Source organism: Anas platyrhynchos, chromosome 1 (assembly GCF_047663525.1).
Source record: "Anas platyrhynchos isolate ZD024472 breed Pekin duck chromosome 1, IASCAAS_PekinDuck_T2T, whole genome shotgun sequence".
NCBI classification, from domain to species: domain Eukaryota; kingdom Metazoa; phylum Chordata; class Aves; order Anseriformes; family Anatidae; genus Anas; species Anas platyrhynchos.
In genome coordinates this window covers 70,574,673-70,596,680 of record NC_092587.1, presented here as the reverse complement: position 1 = coordinate 70,596,680, position 22,008 = coordinate 70,574,673, and the positions used below count along the sequence as shown (strand labels likewise).

Below are 22,008 nucleotides of genomic sequence, written 5' to 3'. Positions count from 1 at the left end.
AATTCCAGTCATCTTTTCATAAACAACCCCTTAATCATGTTAAGAATCTGGTTAACTTCAATAGGATCTCCCATTTGGGCAGCACAACTGAGACCTAACTGCATGCCTGAAGAACAGGGAGGAAGAGAGAGACTGAATCACATAAAAGGTATTCTCTCTCTCCTCTTTATAGGTATTGGCATCTATAGAGTCTATGAGCAGGAGATTGTTTTAAAGAAGCCAACACATGCAGAAAAAAATACTCTGCTGGTCAGAAGAGCCTATTAATCAGCATTCCTAAGCACAGGAATGCATCTCAGCAGTTAGCAATTTATTGTGGTGATTATAGCAATCTATTTCCAGTGCAAAAGCCAAAAACAAGAGAGGTTTTGGAAAGATGTTTCTTCATGTTCATCAAAAAAGTTGTGAGCTGGTACTTTGTGACATCAGTGATCTGACAGCCACATTTTTATTTTTATTTTTTAAAGCGGAATCATTAAAAAAAATGAACTAGAATTTAGATCCATCTCTTTCTCTGTGTCCTAATATCTGGCTAATAGCAGAGAAAGATAGAAATAAAGAATGTATGATGTTCTGCTGCCCATAAATTTACTCATCTTGAATAGCCTAGAACATAACCCATATTACTCGGGCTGAGTACCCTCAGAAGTTTGCAGACAAAACAAAACTGGAATGGCTGATACAGCAGACGGTTGTGCTGCCATCCAAAGGGTTCAGACAGGCTCAAGGAAAAATCTGACAGGAACCTCATGAGATTCATCAAGGAGAAGTGCAATGTCCTGCCTCACTAGTACATGCTGGGGGCCACCCAGATGGAAAGCAGCTTGGCAGAAAGACATGTAAGTCCTGGTCGACACCAAACCAAACATGAACCAGCAATGTGCCCTTGCGACAAAGACAGCCAATGGTATCCTGAGCTGCACTTGGCAAAGCGTTGCCAACAGTTTGAGGGAGGTGATCCTTCCCTTCTGCTCTGCTCTTGTGAGGCCACACCTGGAGTGCTACATCCAGCTCTGGGCTCCCCTGTACAAGAAAGACGTGGCCATACTGGAGAGGGTCCAAGGAGGGGCTGTGAAGATGATTAAGGGACTGGAACATCTCTCCTTTAAGAAAAAGCTGAGAGAGCTGGAACTGTTCAGCCTGAAGAAGAGAAGGCTCAAGTGAAATTTTATCAACATATACAAATACGTTTGTATTCCTTTCCCTGAAGGGAAGGTGCAAAGAGAAACAAACAAAACAGAAACATCAGGAACCCTTCTGTTCTGCGTGGATGACAGAGCACTGGCACAGGTTGCCCAGAGAGGTTGTGGAGACTCCTCCTTGGAGATCTTCAAAAGCCACTAGGATGTGATCTTGGGCAGCCTGCTCTGGGTGGCCCTGCTTGAGCAGGGGAGTTGGACAAGATGAGCTCCAGAGGTTTCTTCTAACCTCAGCCATTCTATGATCACGTTTTTTGAAACAATTCACTAACTCTGCTATGTCTTGTGTTTTAAAATAGCAAACAATTGGGGTATCACAGATCTTTAGTGATCCTGAACCTTCTAGTGACACACCACGTGAGTCACTGAAGAAAAAAGTCTTGCTAAGCCAACCCAGTTGAAGTACTAAAATACTTTTCAAAACAAAAGCTTATTTTTCCAACTTAATAAAAAGGCTGAAAATCACACTCGTGTCAATGGAATTGCATGCTGCTACTTTTAAAGAAGGTATTGTGTCATCAGTGAAATACATGAAATACATTACTCTAAACTACCATGCTCCTGTTGAATTTTCCATTTTGCTTACAGATTACCAAGTATGTCCTTATTTCCTAACACTGACTGCAGAATAATATTCAGCTGAAGTACAAGGACACGTATTGTTCAGAGCGGGGCTGGACCTTTTCCAGAGGAAGGAGAAATTCCGTCACTGACCCCCAACAAGCAGAAGCGTGAGGGGGCATATACCCCATCACATAACGAGATGGACAGGTATGTGATCAGCAACATCTAGCCCAACTCATATCACACTGAATAACTACCCAAGAGACAAGAGACAGCCGGGCTGATCCAGCAACTCACAGCATACAGACAGTAAACAGGAGACAACAGTCTCTCTCTCACCTAATCCAACTGCATGATTTTGCCTCTTCACTTGCTCCAGTTCTGGTTGCTTGCTGGACTTCCTGCTGAACCAATTCAGCTTTTCAAACCAACAGAAAACAGTTCTCTAGTTTTCTTCTATATTGTTAGTTTATTGTTTTGCTTCTGTAGTTAGGAGAGCTGAATCAACTCATAGAGGAGGCCAGACAAGCAGCATAGCCACCATTAAGGAGCAGAGAAAGAGAATTACAAGACTGGAAGAAGGATTTTTTTTTTTTCCTTTTGAGAACAGGAAGATATTAAATCTTACTCTATCCTTCTCATATTATGACTCTAAAATAACAGTCACATAAGTTACCTCCACACCTGTTTTAACTCTGTAGGAAAGATTTTTCCATTGATGGGAAACTTTGCTGATTGACAGATTATTGCACCAAAACCAATGCCTTTAAAAACAAGCCTTTTCCATTCCCCTTTTAAAAACTGCTGCAATTTATTTGTGAACTGACTTCTGACTTTGGGAAACCACACAAAGGTCTTGCAGTGAGAAAATGAAGTAAATAGCATGTGTAGCAATTAATAATGCAAATCACAGATAGAGGCATGAGACTGTAAAGGCACACTGCATGAATCATGCACATTCCCTGGCTGGGAATTTAGGGAGTGATTAGAATCACAGTACAGACTGTTTGTAGTAGGAAGGAAAAGACGACACCTTTCTCTGCATTCCCCCACACCCACACCACACAAATGAATCACTGAATTAAAGTGCTACTCTACCTGAAAGGTCACTGCTTTCAATTCTTCGCAGGTCTGAATCAGCCCAGAACAACTTGCCTAGCTGGCTGTCAATAGCTAAGGCTATGGGCTTGCTCAAACCACTGAAAAAAAGGACCTCCCGTTCAGTTCCATCCAATGCTGCTCTCTCAATTTTAGGAGACCTTTCCTGTAGGTTGGTGAAATACATGTATCTGGAATAGGAACGATCAGAGGAAAAGAAAGTTTATTTGATTTTTTTACATTTCCACTATATGACCAAGACATCTTAACAAATGTCAAAGATGCTTTTATTCTGACAAACAGAAACCAGTCAGCACCAAGAAAACAGTTTGACCCTCAAGATCTTCAGCCTGAATTTCCCCACATCACTATTTCTGCTACATACCCTTTCTCTGGATTCACCACAATGGCTCTGGGCCGGTCTTGATCTCCTTTGAGCACCACTCCCATAGATCTCCCGTCCAGGCGTGTCACATTGATCACATTAGTAGCTTCACAGGTCCAGTAGATATAGCGGCTGTAGATGTCAATGCTCAGGTCATAAGGTTGCATGTCTAAGTTCTGGTTGGGAACTGGGCTTGTCACAACAGTGAGGCTCTAAAAAAGGAAAGAAAAACAACCCACAGAGGAACATTTAATCAGATCTAATGTGAGCAATTTTATTTGCTATGGATGTACCAGGAAAGGAAGAGGCTATCAAAATATTATCATAAAGCAGGAGACACCCAGGAACACTTTTCCTACCAACACCTTAGATATAGACACTTAGTCCTTAGGGTTTGTTGGAATGGCAATCAAACACGTTGGTTGCAGCTCATAAGGTATAGCAAGTTTAACTGAAAAGTCCAAATCGTCTCTACGTTGGAGATTCAGGTTGAATGTCCCCTTTCTCCCCTGCTTTCTTGAAAACCCTAAGCTCAGTTTGGATAGACTCAAACCCAGAGCGTTATGCTACAACAGAAATACATACATCACCTCTAATTTCCAAAGCTGCAGCTGAACAGATAAAAAAAAAAAAAAAACAAACAGCAAAGTGAGGCCAGGTACTGCTTGAAATTCTTGCCTCACTCTTCTCCACCATCACACTTGGGGGAAATAATGTAAGGATGAATCATAAATGGAAAGGGAACTCTGATGACAGAAAAAAGGACATTAGCTAACGTAACAGAAAGACTTCAAAACATTTCCAGGTAATAACTCTCTGCCCCAAAGTTCTTGTCTTCTACTGGCCTGGACATCTGGAATTCTAATGCCTTCTTTTTTATTTTATTATATTATTATTTTTTTTTTAGAATGACACTGCATATTCTCCTCATAGTGAGAGATGAGCCTAAATGACACTTTTTGTGACCTTGTCAAAAAGGTCTGAAGAGGAATGATAACACTCAAAAAACAAGCTAACAATCTTTTGGGAAGAAAAAGGATTCTCCCTACCCTCAAATTAAACTTCCATTGAAGATTTGCTTAACTTTCTTCTTTGGCTTGACACCTCTATGAAAGGGTGTGCCTAAAGCCTTGCATTTGTTTATTCAGCTGAAACAGGCAATAAAATCTGGTGCCTTTGACTTTGGAGTTTAGGGTGTTAAATTATTTAGAGATTCCAAAATTAAAACGATTGCTAAATTAAGAGTCAAGTCTGAAGGGCATTTCAACAGGATCCCACTAACACCACGCTCACCACCAGAAACTACACCACACATAGTACCTGTGTTGTCCATTTTAGTCTCCTGCTCCTCCCCCATTCAAAAAATGTAGGGGGAAAATACGTATTTTAAGATGTGAAAATGCTCACAGCTAATCTCAATCACTTGTATTACCTTTGGCCTTCTGTCTCGTGCTACTTTTTTCGCGTTCACTAAACTATTTCCCAAGCCTGCTACACCTCTTACAAGTCACTAGTTTCAACCTCCACAACCCAGTGGAGGGTCTCTTCAGCTCTCTTCCTATCCCCACCAGAACCCAGGAGACCTTAGACAAAGCTGTGCACTCACAAAGTCCCAGCCTCTCTGTTTCAGAGTCAACACTCCTATGCCCTGCTCATTTGTATCTTTTCTGTCACTCTTCTGACACACTCATTTTCTCCTAAGAATCTTTCCTTCCATGTTTCGCGTCTCTCATGCAGGAGTTTGTAACAGTCCCCAGACAAAAGACAGGGCTGAGCAAATACTGCACTGAGGACCAAAGTATCTTTTGCCCAGGCCTTAGTTTTCTGTGTTTCATTTCCTACTGCATCTCCCAGATTACTGCAAAAAGACTCCAGAAACTCCAGATGCCACTTGTTGTGCCAAGTGCCAGCTAGTAATCTATAGGAAATCTATATATAAATCATTCACATACAACGATACACTTGGGTACAGAGCATCTTTTAGTAACTTCAGTGCCCACAGGATACCTGGCTGCCATCTTCCTGTGCCTTCCGAATGATGTTCTGCCGAGAATCAATCCAATACAGCTGTTTATCCAGGGGGTCGTAATCGATGGCTCGAACATTTCTGAGACTATGTATAGGGAGTATGATATCTGGGCTCTGCTGTTCATCTATCACCATGCGATTAATTGCATTCTTCTGACTGAACAAAAGAAAGGTTGTAGGAGCTTGATGGATTAAAAAAAAGGAGGGGGAAAGGGTTACACGCAGCAATAACATTGAGTATTTTTATGTTCAATAACAGCATATAAAACACAGACAGTGCCTAGTATTTCATTCCCTTTATCTTCCTCTGGAAAAAACAAAAACAAAACAAAACAAAAACACAAGCAGAGCAACAACAATAACAACAAAAATTCCAAACAATGGGCACAAAAACAAAAACAAACAACAACTTCTAATCAGTTTGGAAAGCCTTTCACATGACCTCTTTCTGCTGTAAAAGTCTGAGTCTGGATATGACTAGCGAAGATAACTTTGTAAGTTGCAGGACTAGTGAAAGTGAAGACTTCTGTCAAAATTACTTCAGTAGTCAGCTATGACTCTCAAGGAACTGACGATTTTCTAAAAGGGTCCCAGGAAAACACAATTCCACTACTTTGAAGTTGAACTTTTTGCTAGGTACACTTCTATGTGCAGAATTAACTGAGCAAAAACCAACACTGACTCCTTATTTAGACGTCACAGGGAACAGAAAGTGCCATTAGAATGGCTCAGTCCTATTCCTGCTAACCCTCTTTCTGCCAGCACCAGAACGGAACAAGTACTTCATAGGAAAATGATGTCTTAGATGTGTGTAGACTGTTGTTGTTGTGTTTTTGTTTTACAAAAACACCTTTTCACTCTTAGATTTGTCTGTTTTGCTTATTTCTAGGTGCTTGTCTAGGAATGCTGACCTGCAGTAAGAAAAATATTTGATGTTCTGCTTTGTTTTTCCAGATGCTCAGGAAAAACTTCCTGGATAACAGACATTTTTTCTTATAAATTCCATAAAACGTCAAAAAATAAGACTTCCCCACCCTGTTAAACTGTAATTTACCAGCTACATCTTACAGAAATCACACAAGGCAAATGCGTTTATTACTTCTTTAAAAAAGTAATTATCTCTGTATTATATAACTGGGTCAGAAGTGAGTGGAAGTAGTTAGAACATTCCCCCTTTTCACAGCATTCTTTTCAATAATGGTCTACCTGCAACCACTGCTGTGCAAGGCAGCACAAGAGCCAGCAGTCAGAAACACAGCTTGCAACTTCCCTGAAATCTGCATAATCAATTTACTATGGCACAAATCTGGAGAGATTAGCAGCAGGACACTGCACTCGTTCAATCCAGTCTGTAAAACAGGTAAGGCTGTACCTTGGAAAGGGGAGGTAGGCAAAAGCCTTCCCAGAGAACATCATCACCTCTCTTTGTTATTTTAGGCATACACTTTGAACATTTCTCTGCTGCTGTGAAGAAAAAAAAAAAGTGCGTGGGGGGAAGTTTCCTTGGCAACTAACACTCAATCCTAACTTCCTATAACAATCAGGCCTAACAGTAAAGTATGTTTGCTTCCTGGAAAACCTGTATTTCTCCTCCAAACATTTCTCCAATAATTTTGGAGAAAGACTTTTTCTACTTAGTTCTAAACTGTAAAAGAAAACCAAAAAAAGCAAACCAAAATTTATACTGATATATACACCAAAATAATAGATTTGGAAGACGTAAGTATTCTTATCAAGCAATTAAGAGACTAATGCCAAGGTTAAAAAAAAAAAAAAAAAAAAAGCTTAAGACAAAAGAGTGCAGGCAAATATACTGTCATAAACACCTAAAATCTTTTCCATCTTTTCCCCAAAGAGGTCCTCTCGCTGTTTTCCTGGCTTCCAACTTTGACTTGATGACTTATAATAAAAAGTAACAGCAAAATTTCCCCCTTTTAGTCCCCACATCTCTGAAAAAGTACTGTTTTGAGAAATCACTGCACAGTCTTCATCATTCTACCTCCCAATAGTCACATATTTTAACTGTATTTTTGGAAGGCAAATGGAGCATAACGAGAATGTCTCCTGTGTAACATGCATTCAAACTTCACAGCACTTGGTAGGTCTGATGAGATAACAGATCTAGTCAGGGCAGCATGTCCTTCCCGTAATCAAACCAATCTATGCACACATGAGCAGTGTGATCCAGAAGGGAGGATCTGGCCTCTAGACAGGGCTTGGGCTAATAATAATATTCAGGAACATATAAGCAAGTAAAAAAGGCAAGAGAAAGCTAAAAACTATTCATGCTCCAATTATAATGGCCAAGAGAAAAATTAAATTATAAGTAGAGAAGCCGTAGTCTCCAATTACTTACAAATAAAAAGCCAGAAAGTTACCGGGTTTGAACATAGCAGAAGGAAAACCCCTAATACCTCATGAAAGACCAAAACATGCTGCAGGGAGACAGTTCTGTTTGCTCACAACCGTTTCCTATAATTTTCTTCTTCCTTTCCTATTTTTCTTCTCCTTTGTAAAGAGAGCATTTTCACAGGAAAACACGACCTTTTATCAATTTGCTACTTGTTCTCCAGTGGAAGTCAAATTCCTCCACCTACAACATCACGGTAACCACTAGAGTGGTGCCAGCTGTGCTTCTAACCTGCAGAAAGGTGTGAGAACATTCAAGTACAAAAATCCAGCTGCCAGGCAAGCATCCTTTGTAACAAAAACAGAAAGAAAGAGCACAGAACACACAATGGGGGGATACAGCAGACTTTTCCAAAAAGCATGATTTTCAAAAAATTCCATGAGATGGCATTCATGGAGCAGGCTACCCTGCTTTTGGCTTTAAAACAACAGTTGGATCTCTCTACTTGGGCATAATGCAGACAAGATACAATCTGTCTCTCTGTACCATGAATCTCTTAACCCACTGACTAATCTGAATGACACCAGTGGAAATCAGCCATCCAGTATGCCTGCCAAAATTATGAGTGCTTCACTGGCAGCCAGTTATTGAGAGATGGATAAATTATTTGGTTAGAAACTAATTACACACAGCCTGAGGGGCCTTGTGGTTCATGTTCTGCACAACAATAAAGAAAAATGGGGCTTGGCTGCACGAAGATCAGAAATGTGCAGTGCTGTGGAGGCAGTGCAGCTGAGCTGAGCCTCACTGAGCAAGAAACACCTTTAGGGGTACAAGTGACCCACCACAGCATCTCCTCAGACAGCAAACAGAACTACTACAGAATTCAATCTTGACCCACCTAAAGGCTATGCAAAGTCCAGAGTCTACACAAACGACCACATATCTTTTACATCAGGCAAGATTAGAAATAAAGAAAAATTAATAAGCAACTAAGCACTTGAGGAATGCTGTCAGTCAGATAATGAAAACAAAAGCATTTCCAGCTTTCTTACTTACACAAATTTAGCTCGTTGAGTCACTGACAAGATTCATTAGAGCTGTTTTTGTCTATTTTCCTGAGATATTGGTCTGTTGCAAGATTTTTTTCCTTTTAATACCTATCTTCTCAAATCAGTAGGATTTTAGTACTATACAATTATACTGTAAAATACATGTCTTTATTGCAATCTCTATCCAGTCAAATACCCTGCTTTGTACTAAGAAAAGGTGGGTAGGGTACCAAATATTTTTCAAATACACGCTCAGTATTAAAAATAGAAACCAGATTTAACTTGGCCTATCAGAAAAGCAAGCCTGATCATCTCATGTAAAAATAAAGCTCTTTTTTTTTCCTGTGAGTACTATGCTTGTATGTGTCAGTAAACACATCTGTGACTGTATTTCATTTTCCTTCATTACGGCTTACCGCTACAAGTCCTGTTGTCAGCGTTCAAGGAGTAGTGAGCTGGGCACCCACAGACAAAACCACCAACAGGGACTGCTAAGCAGAGATGAGAGCAGTGACCATTACTAGAGGCACACTCATTCCAGCCTGCCTGCCTGGAGGAATGGAAGACCAAGATGTCCATAACATAATCCAAATGCCCTTGGATGATAGTTCTGTTCTGGCCACTGGTCTTGTTGGCTCGTTCAATGCTACGCCGGCTCCAGTCTGTCCAGTAAATGTAATCCTGATACTGAGTCAGGCCAAATGGGTGAGGCAGGTCATCAGCTATAATCTCACGGTCAAGGCCTGTTTCCAGAAAAAAAAAAAAAAAAAAAAAAGACAAAAAAAGCAAAATTATCTGGTTAATGCTTTAGACACGTCTCCTTCACAGAAAGGCTAAAACGTGATTACTTTAAAAGTTACAGAAGTCATTTATAAAGCAATGCTCAATATTCAGAAGGTCATCTTGAAGTCCCAGAGCATACCACAGAACAGTGCTAATCCTGCTTGTGGTTCACAGAACAGGACATATTCTATTAAAGAAAGAAAAAAGCTACAGTTTCAAAACATAACGGGGTTCTTTTTTGACCTTTCCCTCCTCCCCGCAAGAAACAGGAGCACACTGAAGGAGATAGTGTAAAGATCCCGCATTCCCAATTCAGCATCTCTGGAACCACACTCGGGTCTCTGCCCATTGCTTACAGGGACAGAATTGTTATGAGCTTAATAACAGGCAAGATTCTACAATGTAAATGTACAATTAATATTTATATAAATGTTCAATTAATTAATTATATATAAATAATATTAATATAAATATTAATTAATTATTTTAAAATAAATTTAATTAATTACAATGTATATTTAATGTAAGGTTCTACATTGTATTATGAGAAAAATTAAATGTACAAGGTTAAACTAATCAGTCTCTGAAATGCCATAACAGGATGGAACAGTCTGAAGCTCAAGGTAGGAAACAGTTAATAGTGTACGCTGGGGGAAGGTTAAGAGACCTTACAAAGAAGAATATGGAGCAGGAGGGGAGGTGGGAGGAGATTTCAACCACATTGATTTCAACAATTTAATTACCATGGGGTAATTAAATGCTGTCTAGTCACAGAAAATGAATGGGAGATTATGAAGCAAGAAGTCACTCCCTCTTTGCACAGGGAAGAGAATACACAGCCCTGCACTTTGCTATCATTAGCCACAGGTGCAGGAAAGATGAAATTCTAATTCTGTGTCCAGTTCCACAGTACACAGGAGACCACTAAGCCAGCTTCAACAGCACACCAAAAATACATAAGGCTGAAGAAAAGCTTTTATATTACATATAATTCCTAGTAATGCATTTTCCTGTTTTGATCTTTTTCTAGCTTTGTTCCACTATTGCTAATGTACTGTTTAAAGTAGACAAATTCCTTTAGCCTTAAATATCAGCTAGTAAGAAAGCTAATCTGAATAATCTGGCACACAACAAGGCAGTCCACTCCTGTGGTTGCAGAGATGTCATAAACATGATACTGGGCAAACCTGATAGGGTGTGGGTACACAGCACACTACCCTTGGGAGAATGAAAGAATAATATATTCCACCTCTATTAAGCTTTAAGAAGCAGCTTATAAAAATTATACAGACCCTTGTGTGACAGAGAGCACCCCTGTACTAGCCAAGAAAGCTCCTTCGCATGCAGAATACTAGGAAAAATGCCTGAACCCTGAGGATATCAACAAAGATTAAAAAACGAATTGTATTAAATTACATTGTGAAAACGGTCCCATATGCTGTTGTTATCTTGGCTTTCTCTCTACCTTTCTACAGATGAAGTGTTTGTTATGTATTTGCCAACACACTTTGGAGCAGAAAAACAGGAGTCTCCAAAACACTGAAAGTTGACAGCTTTGTCCTACATTTAACTGAAAACATATACAGCTTGAATAATTTTAACTTTGTGAGCAACTGTATTACTTACAAGAAAACCAAGCCCTCACTAAATAATTTGTTGCATTAACATAAATTATAGAAGCAAATAGTAGAGATGCGTAAATTTGGGAAAAATCTGTTTTTTGCTTTAAAACATGTATCTCTGCATTATTCAAGCAATAATTTGCCACAGGGTAGTGTGAAAGAGCAGCAGTATCCCTGTGAGGCTGCCCAGGGCTCTGGAGCTCACCCAGCATGTTGGAGGATTCTATCAGGTTGGTATCAAGGTCGGTCCAGTACAGTCGTCTTTTAGCGTAATCAATAGTTAGGCCGTTAGCACGTCCCACATTCGGTACAAGAGTAGTCCGCTCACTGCCATCCATAGCAGCTCTATCAATCTTCGGCTTACCACCCCATTCAGTCCAGTACATAAACCTGAATAAAAGTCAAAAAAATTTCACATTTATCCAAAAGAAAATTCAAGGGGAAAAAAAATCAGACCACAAACAAAAATCCTTAGAAAGAGTATGAGAAAACAGGAGTTAGAAATGTGAGCATTTATTAGGTTCCATTACATTAAATATATATATATATATATATATATATATTTTTTTTTTTTTTTCAAAATACAAGTAATGAAATGAGTCAGGTTCCTCAAAATTCTTCCAACACTATTTTTTCCACTTGGACATGGATTTTCAATAGCAAGTTTTGTATGAAAAAACTTCAATCTTAACTAATACATGCGCATCAGTTAGGAGGCAAAAGGCTGGCTGTTGGGCACATTCACTTATTTAAGTGACTATTTAAGCAAGGTACTTTCCATGGTACTTGGTTTCTGGTTTTAGTCCATTGTCCATCAAATGAAGGAATAAAAAAAAGTTAGAAATGCATAATATTTCTGTTAATACGTGCCATTGCTCATCTCCATGCAACTATGTCAATCAGCTATGTAAGAGCGCATTGTATTTCAGCTGAGGGCAGAGCAACACAACACTGTAGAGCATTTCCACTGAAGTAGAAGTACAAACTCTTGCATATTCACATGACAATTTATGACCCATTTGGCAGAAGCAAGAACTTGTGTGTGCGTACCTTTTCTTTAGGCGCTGTACAGTAGAGAGGACTGTATAATTGACATTTGGTGTCAAGCAATTAGATGCTTCTTCCAAAATTTAAAGCCAATACCATTTTTAAAATGAGACATAGCTAGCCATTGTTAACTTCTTGAATAACTTAGTAGCAAATACCTATTCCTATAATTTCAACCAATCACACAGTGTGAAAGGTTACTTCAGAAACTGTTGATCAAGTGTAAGCTTTTCTTTAGACACCAGGAATACTTAGTAATTTTCATTTCTAATACATAAAAATTCTGCAAGTTGTGTACAGCATGAACCTGTGTGTTAGAATCATCCCAGTGGTAGCAGTGCCATGAAAATATCCTTATAAGCTACAATAACATGGCTCAGCTATAGAACAAGTGAAGACACAGGTAGTTTGGCCCAAATCTAAACTAATTTTGTTCTGACTGCAGCGAAGAGACAAAACATTTAATTACACCAATCTTTGAAAAAAACTGTTCCCAGCATAAAACTCAAATCATCTGTAGCAACCTTTTGCTCCAAGTGAATAGCTGGATCTAGCAATCTGTCTCAGATGCTCTTTGATGTACAATTCCAGGCAATCCCTGACACATCAGGCCTGAACCTCATCTGTGTCCTCCACTGGGCAGACTGTGGAACTTGGTTCAACAAAGCATGAAGATAACAGTTGCCATCACCTTGTTGAAATGAAGCAAGAGGAACATGTCTGCAAGGTGCTGAGGTTTTTTCAGCATTTCTGTAACTCTTGCAGTGTCACTGGAAACTGAGATAATTTCATAGCACTTGAAAATGAAATCCTCATATTTGTAAAACAATGCTTTATGTTCCTTCATTTGTAAAATAAGGATAATATAATACTGATATAACCTCAAAAAGGTTTTGCAGTGATTAGTTAATGTCTAATAAGCATTTCACGGTAGAAGAGCTATTTCAGTAGTTAAATTGTTTTACCTTGCTGCTTTGCCTACCCCCCTTCTCTCCCCTCACACCCTCCCCCCCCATTTTCCTCAGGAAATCTTTCTTTTTGGTGATAGGTATGTATAATTATTTCCAAATTATTTCCACTATTTCTCTGCCTTTGCTTTCCTTGTCCATACCAACAAAAATATAGGCTCCCTTATCTGAAAAATAAATAAATAAATAACTTTTCCCTTATTCTCAGACAGTAAGCTTCACTCGTCCCATTCTCAAGTTAAATCATTTAATACCTTTATTGGCTTGTAATTTGTTAAAACAAACAAACAAACAAAAATACCACAACCCACACAAAAACCTACACCACTCATTTTTAAAAGGGCAAGTATTTTCTTTTCAATGCTATGCCCCTTTTCTAGTTAATGAGTTCCATAAACCTAAGACTACTTTGATTCTGTGATTAAATAAAGAACTATATATAAATCTCTTTTTAATGAGCTTCTCAGATTTTTTGTGCAATATTCTCAATGATTATTCAGGACATTAAGAGCATATTCCTTCAGTCCTCATATTCTAAATTACCGGGTTATATTCCCCAGCTCAGTTCTCTCAGGATTTATATGCAATAACTAACTAACTTGCCCTAGAGGAAGCATTAGGATATTGTTTTCAATGTTCATAAACATAAAATTAAATCAGCAAGTTACCCCTCAGCAGGGTCCAACGCCAGTGCCCGTGGACTGTCGAGATCTTTCCACACCAACACTTGTCGATGCTGTCCATCCAGCTTTGACACTTCTATGCGATTTGTTCCAGTATCAGCCCAATACAAGTTCTTCCCCAGCCAATCTACAGCCATGCCTTCAGGGTAATCCAAGCCAAACTCTACAACATGTTCCAGTGCGCTGCCATTCATAAATGCTCTGCTGATGGTCTGTGGGGATGCAAAGATACACAGGCAAATTAGAAATTTTACCAGTCTGTCATTGGGCTGGTTGTTTTCTTTGTTGCATTTTAAACACTTTCAGATTTTAGGCATCTTGTAGGAAAGAGAAGCATACAATATGCTACTTATTTGCAAGGCAAACAATACTGCTATTCAGAAGTAATGATTTACTGTATTCTATGAAAGTATTCTGTGTCAATTACAATAGCATTTCCCTGGGGAAATAAATGGGATAACTAGTCTGGTTCAATTAAGCAGTCTACATGCCAAAGTGACCTTAATAATTTGGTGCCAACTTTGAGGGGGAAATATTTTGGCTCTCCCAGGACTATACAAAAGCATTGATGCTATAGCACAGAACAATATTTAAAGCAGCCTAATGAGAAATTTTGGGATAAAAAAACAAATAGAAGAAAGCAAACTAATAGCTGATTAGCTCAGTACTTCAAGTGCTTCAGTACCGATGGCTTAATTTAGTTTCAGTAAGGACGACTTCTTGGACTTTTATTCAAAAAACTTCCTATACCTTTAACCGTCATGGATCAGCCTGTGACAGCAAATACAGCCAGAATTATGTTTTAGTAATGTCTCAGAGTTTAGGCATTCTGTGATTTACTATGACCAATTATAAGTCTGAAAGTAAAGGACTAATGTTAATACAAAATTCTATTTTGCAAACATGGGATCCCTTTCTTTGTCCTTAATATTGCCCTCTGTACACACCTGTCACATTCCTAACACATGAGAAGTTAACTCAAAGTTTGATTTTTGGTTTACTTCCCAGTTCGGATGCTATTTGCTAATTATGCCAGTTTGTGACAGCACGTCAGGGAAATTTTTTAGTCTTCATTTTTATCACTCATAAAAATTGATGAGGGGATCCTTGTTTTATTTTTATTTCAAACACAGTTCGAATGAATACCATACCTAAATAGTTCAGTCATGTCACCTCTCACAAACTAACTTAAACATTTTGTTTTTAACTTGTATGATTCTTCAGTTGTAAAGGTCCAACAGTTATTGTTTGCATGGGTCTCACAATCCCAGAATGGCCGAGGTTGGAAGGGACCTCTGAAGATCATCTAGTCCAACCCCCCTGCTGAGCAGGATAACCTAGAGTACATTGCACGGGAGAATTTTTTAAACCAATTGCACAAAATGCTATCTTATTAACAACTAATTTTTGGTGTTCACAATTCTGACTACATCTACACTCCACAAAAACCAAAGTGAATAACTAGACTCACTGAGAAGAGAGATAGCAGACAGATTTCTGTCACTCCATCAGCCACCACATTTAAACATCTACTTTCAACCCTTTTTTTTTCTCTGGTTAGTCTAGAGCCTAGACCTGGTTTACAAAGCCTGTGACTTCTAATATGTCTCACATGCAATAGTTACGTGAGTTAATGAACAGGTAAGACCTATTTTCATTTCTTGGCCCAAAACATGGCTTTTGCCCACTCAAAGTGTTTGACAAAACATCTGTCATCCACAAAGCCACCTGACCCTTGGCATTCCACTCTGCTTTCTGACAAAAAGCTTTATTTTTTCAAGCTTCTTCTTTATATGAAAATGTACACATTAGATTTAAATTATTTGCATGAGAGAATACTGCTAGTATAGTGAACATATATGCCTTTTGTACGTAGAACCAGTTCTACCTCTCTCTTGAATCTTGTAAATCGTATTTGTCAATCCACTCTTAACTATCACAAGAATCTTACGGCAACTTTATAGCCAACACAGAATAACTGGAAATATCTTCCATCTCTACCTTCAATGAAATGTCAGTCCAGTAAATTCGATTATCTGTCACATCAAAATCTAGAGCAGAAGCTTCCTTAACTCCGGTGAGTGGAATAGCGACATTGTTGTTGTTCGTTTCTAAAGAGATCCGTCTGATATCTGCTCTCCGAGAAAACAGCAGGAAAGCCTCTGGGACAATGCAGGTCTTCATATCATTGATGAGCTCCAAGCCTATCGGGCAAGCGCAGCGAAGGCCTTGTGGTCTGTACAGACAGAGATGGCTGCAACCGCCGTTATCCTCTGCACATGGGTTTGTACCTAAGCATGCAACAAAAGCAATCATTACAAACTGACTTCATTTGGAAGATGAAGTCGTTTCTCACATCTATCAACAAATATGAGGCCTTTAAGAAATACATACAATTTTTCACCTTTTGTTCTCTGAATTAATTCATTCTTGTTTCCTCTAGTTCTTTGGAGGGATGTTGCTCGACATGGCTGGAAAGCCTGCACTTCTTTCCCTGATCCCATAAAACAAACCCAGCAATAGTGGATGGGATCTGGACTCCAACAACTGTAGGTGATCCTGATTAACAACACAAGTGCTGAAGGGAGGGGAAGTAGGGAAGTATATAAGAAAGCAAACAAAATTTCTGTCACCTTTCACAGTACACTGGTCCAGTTACGTACTGCAATTGTGTTCCTAGAGATGGAAAATTTTGAGATTATTTTCTTGTAGGTCCCCTTATGGTACCTAAAGTGGGTCTACAAGAAAGCTGGAAAGGGACTTTTTTTTTTTTTTTTTTTTTATACAAGGGCACGTAGTGGTAGGCCAATGGGTAATGGTTTTAAAGTGGAAGACGGTAGATTTAGATATAAGGAAGAAATTCCTCACTCAGAAGGTTGTGAGGCATGAGAACAGTTTGCCCAGAGAAACTGTGGGTGCGCCATCCCTGGAGATGTTCAAGGCAAGGTTGAATGAGGCCCTGGGCAGCTTGTTCCCATGGTGTCCTAGCCCATGGAAGAGGGGCTAGAACTAGGTAGTCTTTAAGGTCCCTTCTAATCAAAGCCATTATATAATTTTCACATCCATTTAATGGCCTCTTTTCTCCAGGATGCTGGTAAAACAGCTCTTCGCAATACTAAGATGTGTACTTGCACATGCTGGAAATCCACCCACCACTACCAAGCTCAATTAGCCATACAGCTGGAAAGAGGGCTGTTTTTAAAACACATGTGCCTTTGGGCACATTAATGTGGTAGTAGCAATGCAAAGATATATGTCAACTACATTTAACTAATTCCCTGGGGTACAATCCAGACACGGCAGCAAGAAACTGCAAGCAGAAACACAAAGCAGAATATTCAGGGAATGTGATGAGCTTGGTGATGCCACAGCTCTGCTGCTACCAGTATTTTGGAAGCCAACTTAAAGCTAGATCCTGCATATTTATTCCACAGACACCACAGGACAGAAGTACTTCTAGTTATTGTTAAAGATGATTTTGCAGTATTCATATGAAAAGCACTGAACAAACTAACATGCTCATTCTTAGCTTTTGCAAGCCAATATTCAGATCGCAGGATGAAAATCTGCTACAGCTGCAGTTTCATAACCAGGTAGGCTAATCTAATAGCTGGCTGTTAAAAAGAGAAGTCCTCATTTTCCTTGATTCTTCTTCTCTTCTTATTGGATCCAGGGTTGTCTTGAACCTATGAGATACTCCAGTTACCTAAGCAGTAGAAAATGACCTATTTTGGGGGTGCTTGTTTGTTTTCCATCTTGTTATTCTGCCAAGTTAGAGAACTGAAGGACCTCACAAAATACCTACCCCATGCCATTGAACTGCAATTATTAGGTGAAAAACCGGATTCTGCCCATTTCTAAAAATCTGACCTGGTATAAAGTGATACCTCTAGAAGAGCACTGCTGAAATCTCTTATTTTATTTTACCAGCCTTATTTGCATTCTCACTCACCAATTATCTGGCGGACATTTGTAGCTTTGAGGCCCATTAGATCAGGCAGTTGATCTATGATGATCTCTCTTTCTGCTGTTCGTTTTTGTACACGTTCAATACTGCGTCTTTGCCAGTCTGTCCAATAAACATAGTCTCCCAGCAACGTGAATCCAAAGATATGAGGCAGCTTGTCCTCCACCAGAACTCTTCTCCCAGTTCCATCAGCATTCATGACCTATGGATACACATGAACACAAACATTTCCATATATACAGAATAATTCTGTTGCTTTTATCAGTGATTATTTACCTGCTCCACATTTAGACCACAAATTCAAAAATAATCTCCAACCCACTGAAGTGCTATCAATGTTACACAGCAATCTAATGAAACAAGACTATTTTAACAGGTAGTTATTTTAAAAGCCATGGAGGATCCCTTATGCATAGCCTTACATATTAAGGCTATTCTCATAAGCAGATCATAATGCAGATCATAATAATAACACAACACTCCTTATATTTGCTTTACGAACTCTATTATGTGTGCCTGTTACACATTGCCTTTTATTTCTGACTTACCTCTCTTGGCTCAGTTTTAAATGGGAGATGCTGTGTTTTACACAAACGAAGACAAGCTTACAATGTTAGGGAGTCCTAGCTCAGCATGTTGTAGTCTACAGTCCCTCCCCACATGAGCTTAGTCCAGGTTACAGATAGCAATAAGAGGAGGCCCCACAAATTCTGGGACCCAAATAGGAAGATCTATAGAATCATACTCCCAAATCTAAACAAAGAACCAGTTCTACATTCTTCACAATCAAGTTCAGTGTTTTTTGTACTAGAAGGAACACTAACACTCTGTAAATAATTGCACGCCTTTGATCAAAACACTTGAATTCACTGTGTCATTTTCCTGTATTGCTAGAAAGAAGTAATACCTAACTTCCTCAAAAAGGCACCGAAAGGATTAATTAAACATAGGTATGCATGTTTAAGTGATCAAGTACCTTATGAATGCCAAGTATTATTATAAAAAGTGCCATATTGAAGTGAAGAGTTATATTTTGAGAAGCTTAAAAATGATCCGGCACTGCAGTTTTATAGGATTACGAAGCAGGATATATAGAGAAGTTCCTTCTGAAGTATTTCTACTTGTTTTAATTTTATAGGAAACATTTTAGCATCCATGCATACTACCCTTCCAAAAAAAAAAAAAAAAAGGAAAAAAAAAAAACCTCCTTATTGTAAGAACTTCCCAAAGCAATGTGATTCACAAAATTCAAACCAAATAGTCAAAGTAGCACACTAATCCCTGAAACATTAATACACCCTTCCCACATCCCAAGGATGTTCCAACTTAAGGACTGAAAAGGGGTGACTTACTATACTGCTGTTTTCAGACCTCTCTCTTACCCTTACCTTAGTGAAATTGGATAGTCATAGACAAGTCTGTGTGATTACTCATTCTTCCCATGGCTCAAATACAAAAATTTGAACATTAACAACCTTCAGGATCAATTGGATTAATAACTTGGCTAGATGGATGATGTTTTGCTGCCAGAAGAATTTCCTAGCATATGAGAAATGAAAAGGCTAGCTTGGAGAGTGCCCCTTATCTTTGCTTATCAGAGAGCAGATGGGGAGTGAGGAAAGGAATAGAGAAACAGAAATGGAACCCAAACCTTTCTATGCACATGGCATAATGTGCAGATTAATAAAATAAACTATTTTAAAGTTTACTTGAAAAGTGGAAGAAAATGTCTATGATTCTATGAATCTTCAGAGTAATTAAATTCTGCCTTAAATCTGTGTTTTGTCAAACTTGTAAATGCTATTACATTTACTCTCAGTATGTTAGAATAGGAATCAAACCTTTACAAGCACAATTCCTACAGAAATATGAAAGAGGCTTTGATGCTTTGCATGCTTGTTGGTTTGTAGGAATAAGCTCCATGTTGACTGTTTTAAAAAGCTTATAATTACTCTGTGGAATTGGCTTACCAAAAAATCTTCGGTCTAGTAGTATATACAGCAAGCTTCTACACATGCACTAATGTGCATGCTTCACAAAAAATAAGACGACCATTACTTGGTGAAACTTTTTTTTCCCTGTGTTCTCACTAAGATCCTTTTGAGAGTCAAGCACAGTACTTGGCAGCTTCACTTTGTACTAGGGTGCGTTTACCATCCTAAAGCTGCAACTTGTCCTTTACACTGATAACCAATTCCAAACACAGCTTTTCCTATCACAGATTGTTTAGCTGGGCTCAGAGCCCAGCATAATTGCCTAATTTCTGGACTTCCTTTTGAAAACAAGCTCTGCTCTTCCATTTATTCTACTTCAGAAATTTTCAGCATCTGCTGGCTCTCTCTCATTTCCTAGCAGCATGCCTCCTGTGTTCTGTTTTGATAAATGAGGTTGCTAAACAACAGAGTAATGGTTAACTTTAGAACGAGGGACCCACATTTAACATCCATAAGGTAACCCATGAGTTATAGTGCGTTACCCCACTATCTCTTTAAGAAACCATCACTACCACCAAGAAAACTGTTGATCCCCTTTGCCTACCACCCCCCTTCCAACCACGACACACCTCTTAAATTTCTAGGATGACTTGTTTCCCCCTCCCCTTTAAACTACTGAGACAAGCCATTCGCTTGCAACTAATTAATATATGGCAATTAGTGCTTGCTAAGCAAACCAACCACCTATGTGGAACTGATGGATGTTGCAAAGCTGACTGAAAACACAGTAATAACCAGCAAAATATCACTACCACGAAGCACTATCTTAAGCTACTACACTTTTTGCCTTGTACTTATAAAAAGAATAAACTTCTGTATTTAGGGAGTGCTTAACTACCAGCTAAAAGAATTAGCTGGAAGGCATACAGTGTAAGGTGAACTTTCTCTGGTAAACTTTAAATAAGCTTCTGAAAGTCAGGAAAAGAGATGGGAGGACTTGAATATTAACTATCTGCTTATATTAAATCTGTGTTTTGCCACATACAGGTTATTTTGAAAGCCAACTTTATGCCAGCTAGACCAAACAGACACTTATGTGAAAATACTTACACATACCTGCTGCCCTTCTGTCACTGCAATCTTACCTGATATCACACATCTGTGTGATATTATTTAATATAAACATCTGTTCGCTAGCAGCTGGGTGCCATCATTGGAATTTTTTTTCATGGCACCATGCTGTCTACACTCTCTTTGGCTGTATTTTTTGGCTGTATATAATTGAATAGAATTTCATCAATAGGCTACAGTACCAAACAGTCTGGTGTAAGGCGGATGGAAAGTGACAAGGGATATAGGGATGACACATAAAACATATATAATAAATGACACAAATAAAAAGACACAATCAGTAATCAATGCACTCCAAAGAAGTTTAGCACAATCTTCCTATGGACTGAAAATCAGGTGACAACCAAGTCCCAGCTGATACCGCTTTAAGTATTCATTCCCTTTCTCTGGCCCAGATGGATCAGCTGACCACAGTGAAGCATAGCACCACTAAATCCCCCTGTGAGAAACCCACCTTCTACTGTGAGGCAGTGCCTCCAGTGGTTTATGCTGCTGTAACCACAATGTGGTGTGGGTTTCACATTCTGAATACTGCAAACCACAGTGAGAATACAGACTACAACAGGAAACAGATGTGGCATAACCACAAACACTACCTTTACTGAAAGAGTGAGCAGTTCCACAAAAAAAAAAAAAAAAAAAAAAAAAAAGTACAAAAATTAAACAGCCTCAGAGAAATGTCAGCCTTCTTGTAGGATAAGAGTTTTGTTTATCCTAGAACAATAATGAATACAAACCTATGGCCTCAAAAATGCAACATATTCAACTAGATGAACTGGTGATGAAAATGTGTTCATATTTTAAGATGCTATATTTAACAGTCTACACTAACGATAAAAAATCTTTGAAGCATTGTTTCTATATTAAAGCTACAGACTGGATTGCAAAGTGATATTTTCTAAGGGTCTTTCTTGCTGCCAGATACCCTGGATTCAATTCACTCTTGAATGCTAGTAGTAACTGTGACAAATAGGCTAATGCAGTGAATTTACCTTTCTAATAAGTTTGAACGTTTGGTAATTTACATATGTTATTTGATTGGTTTAAGTCTAGATCTCAATCATTACACCTGCCTCATTTGTGAAAATAATATTCAGCTCTGGTTAGAGCTAATGTGAGAGCCCTGGCAAAGCTGCACAGGGCTCCAAACAGGACCAGCAGCCTGTGCTCAGGGCTAGCAGACCAAGGCCAGTTGTA

General features: G+C 38.8%; 1 protein-coding gene across 2 annotated transcripts in view; it reads right to left on the bottom strand.

The window, feature by feature from the left end:
• LRP6 (LDL receptor related protein 6) overlaps nt 1-22,008 on the bottom strand; it is a 127,558-nt gene that overhangs the window by 20,155 nt on the left and 85,395 nt on the right. For both annotated transcript variants that reach the window (XM_027454486.3, XM_038172428.2), the window contains 8 exons: nt 17,732-17,948; nt 15,781-16,070; nt 13,765-13,991; nt 11,287-11,471; nt 9,093-9,419; nt 5,254-5,456; nt 3,247-3,458; nt 2,862-3,052 (listed from right to left, as the gene is read on the bottom strand). In XM_027454486.3, coding sequence (XP_027310287.1) covers nt 2,862-3,052; nt 3,247-3,458; nt 5,254-5,456; nt 9,093-9,419; nt 11,287-11,471; nt 13,765-13,991; nt 15,781-16,070; nt 17,732-17,948 — 1,852 coding nt within the window. The remainder of the gene's footprint in view (nt 1-2,861; nt 3,053-3,246; nt 3,459-5,253; nt 5,457-9,092; nt 9,420-11,286; nt 11,472-13,764; nt 13,992-15,780; nt 16,071-17,731; nt 17,949-22,008) is intronic.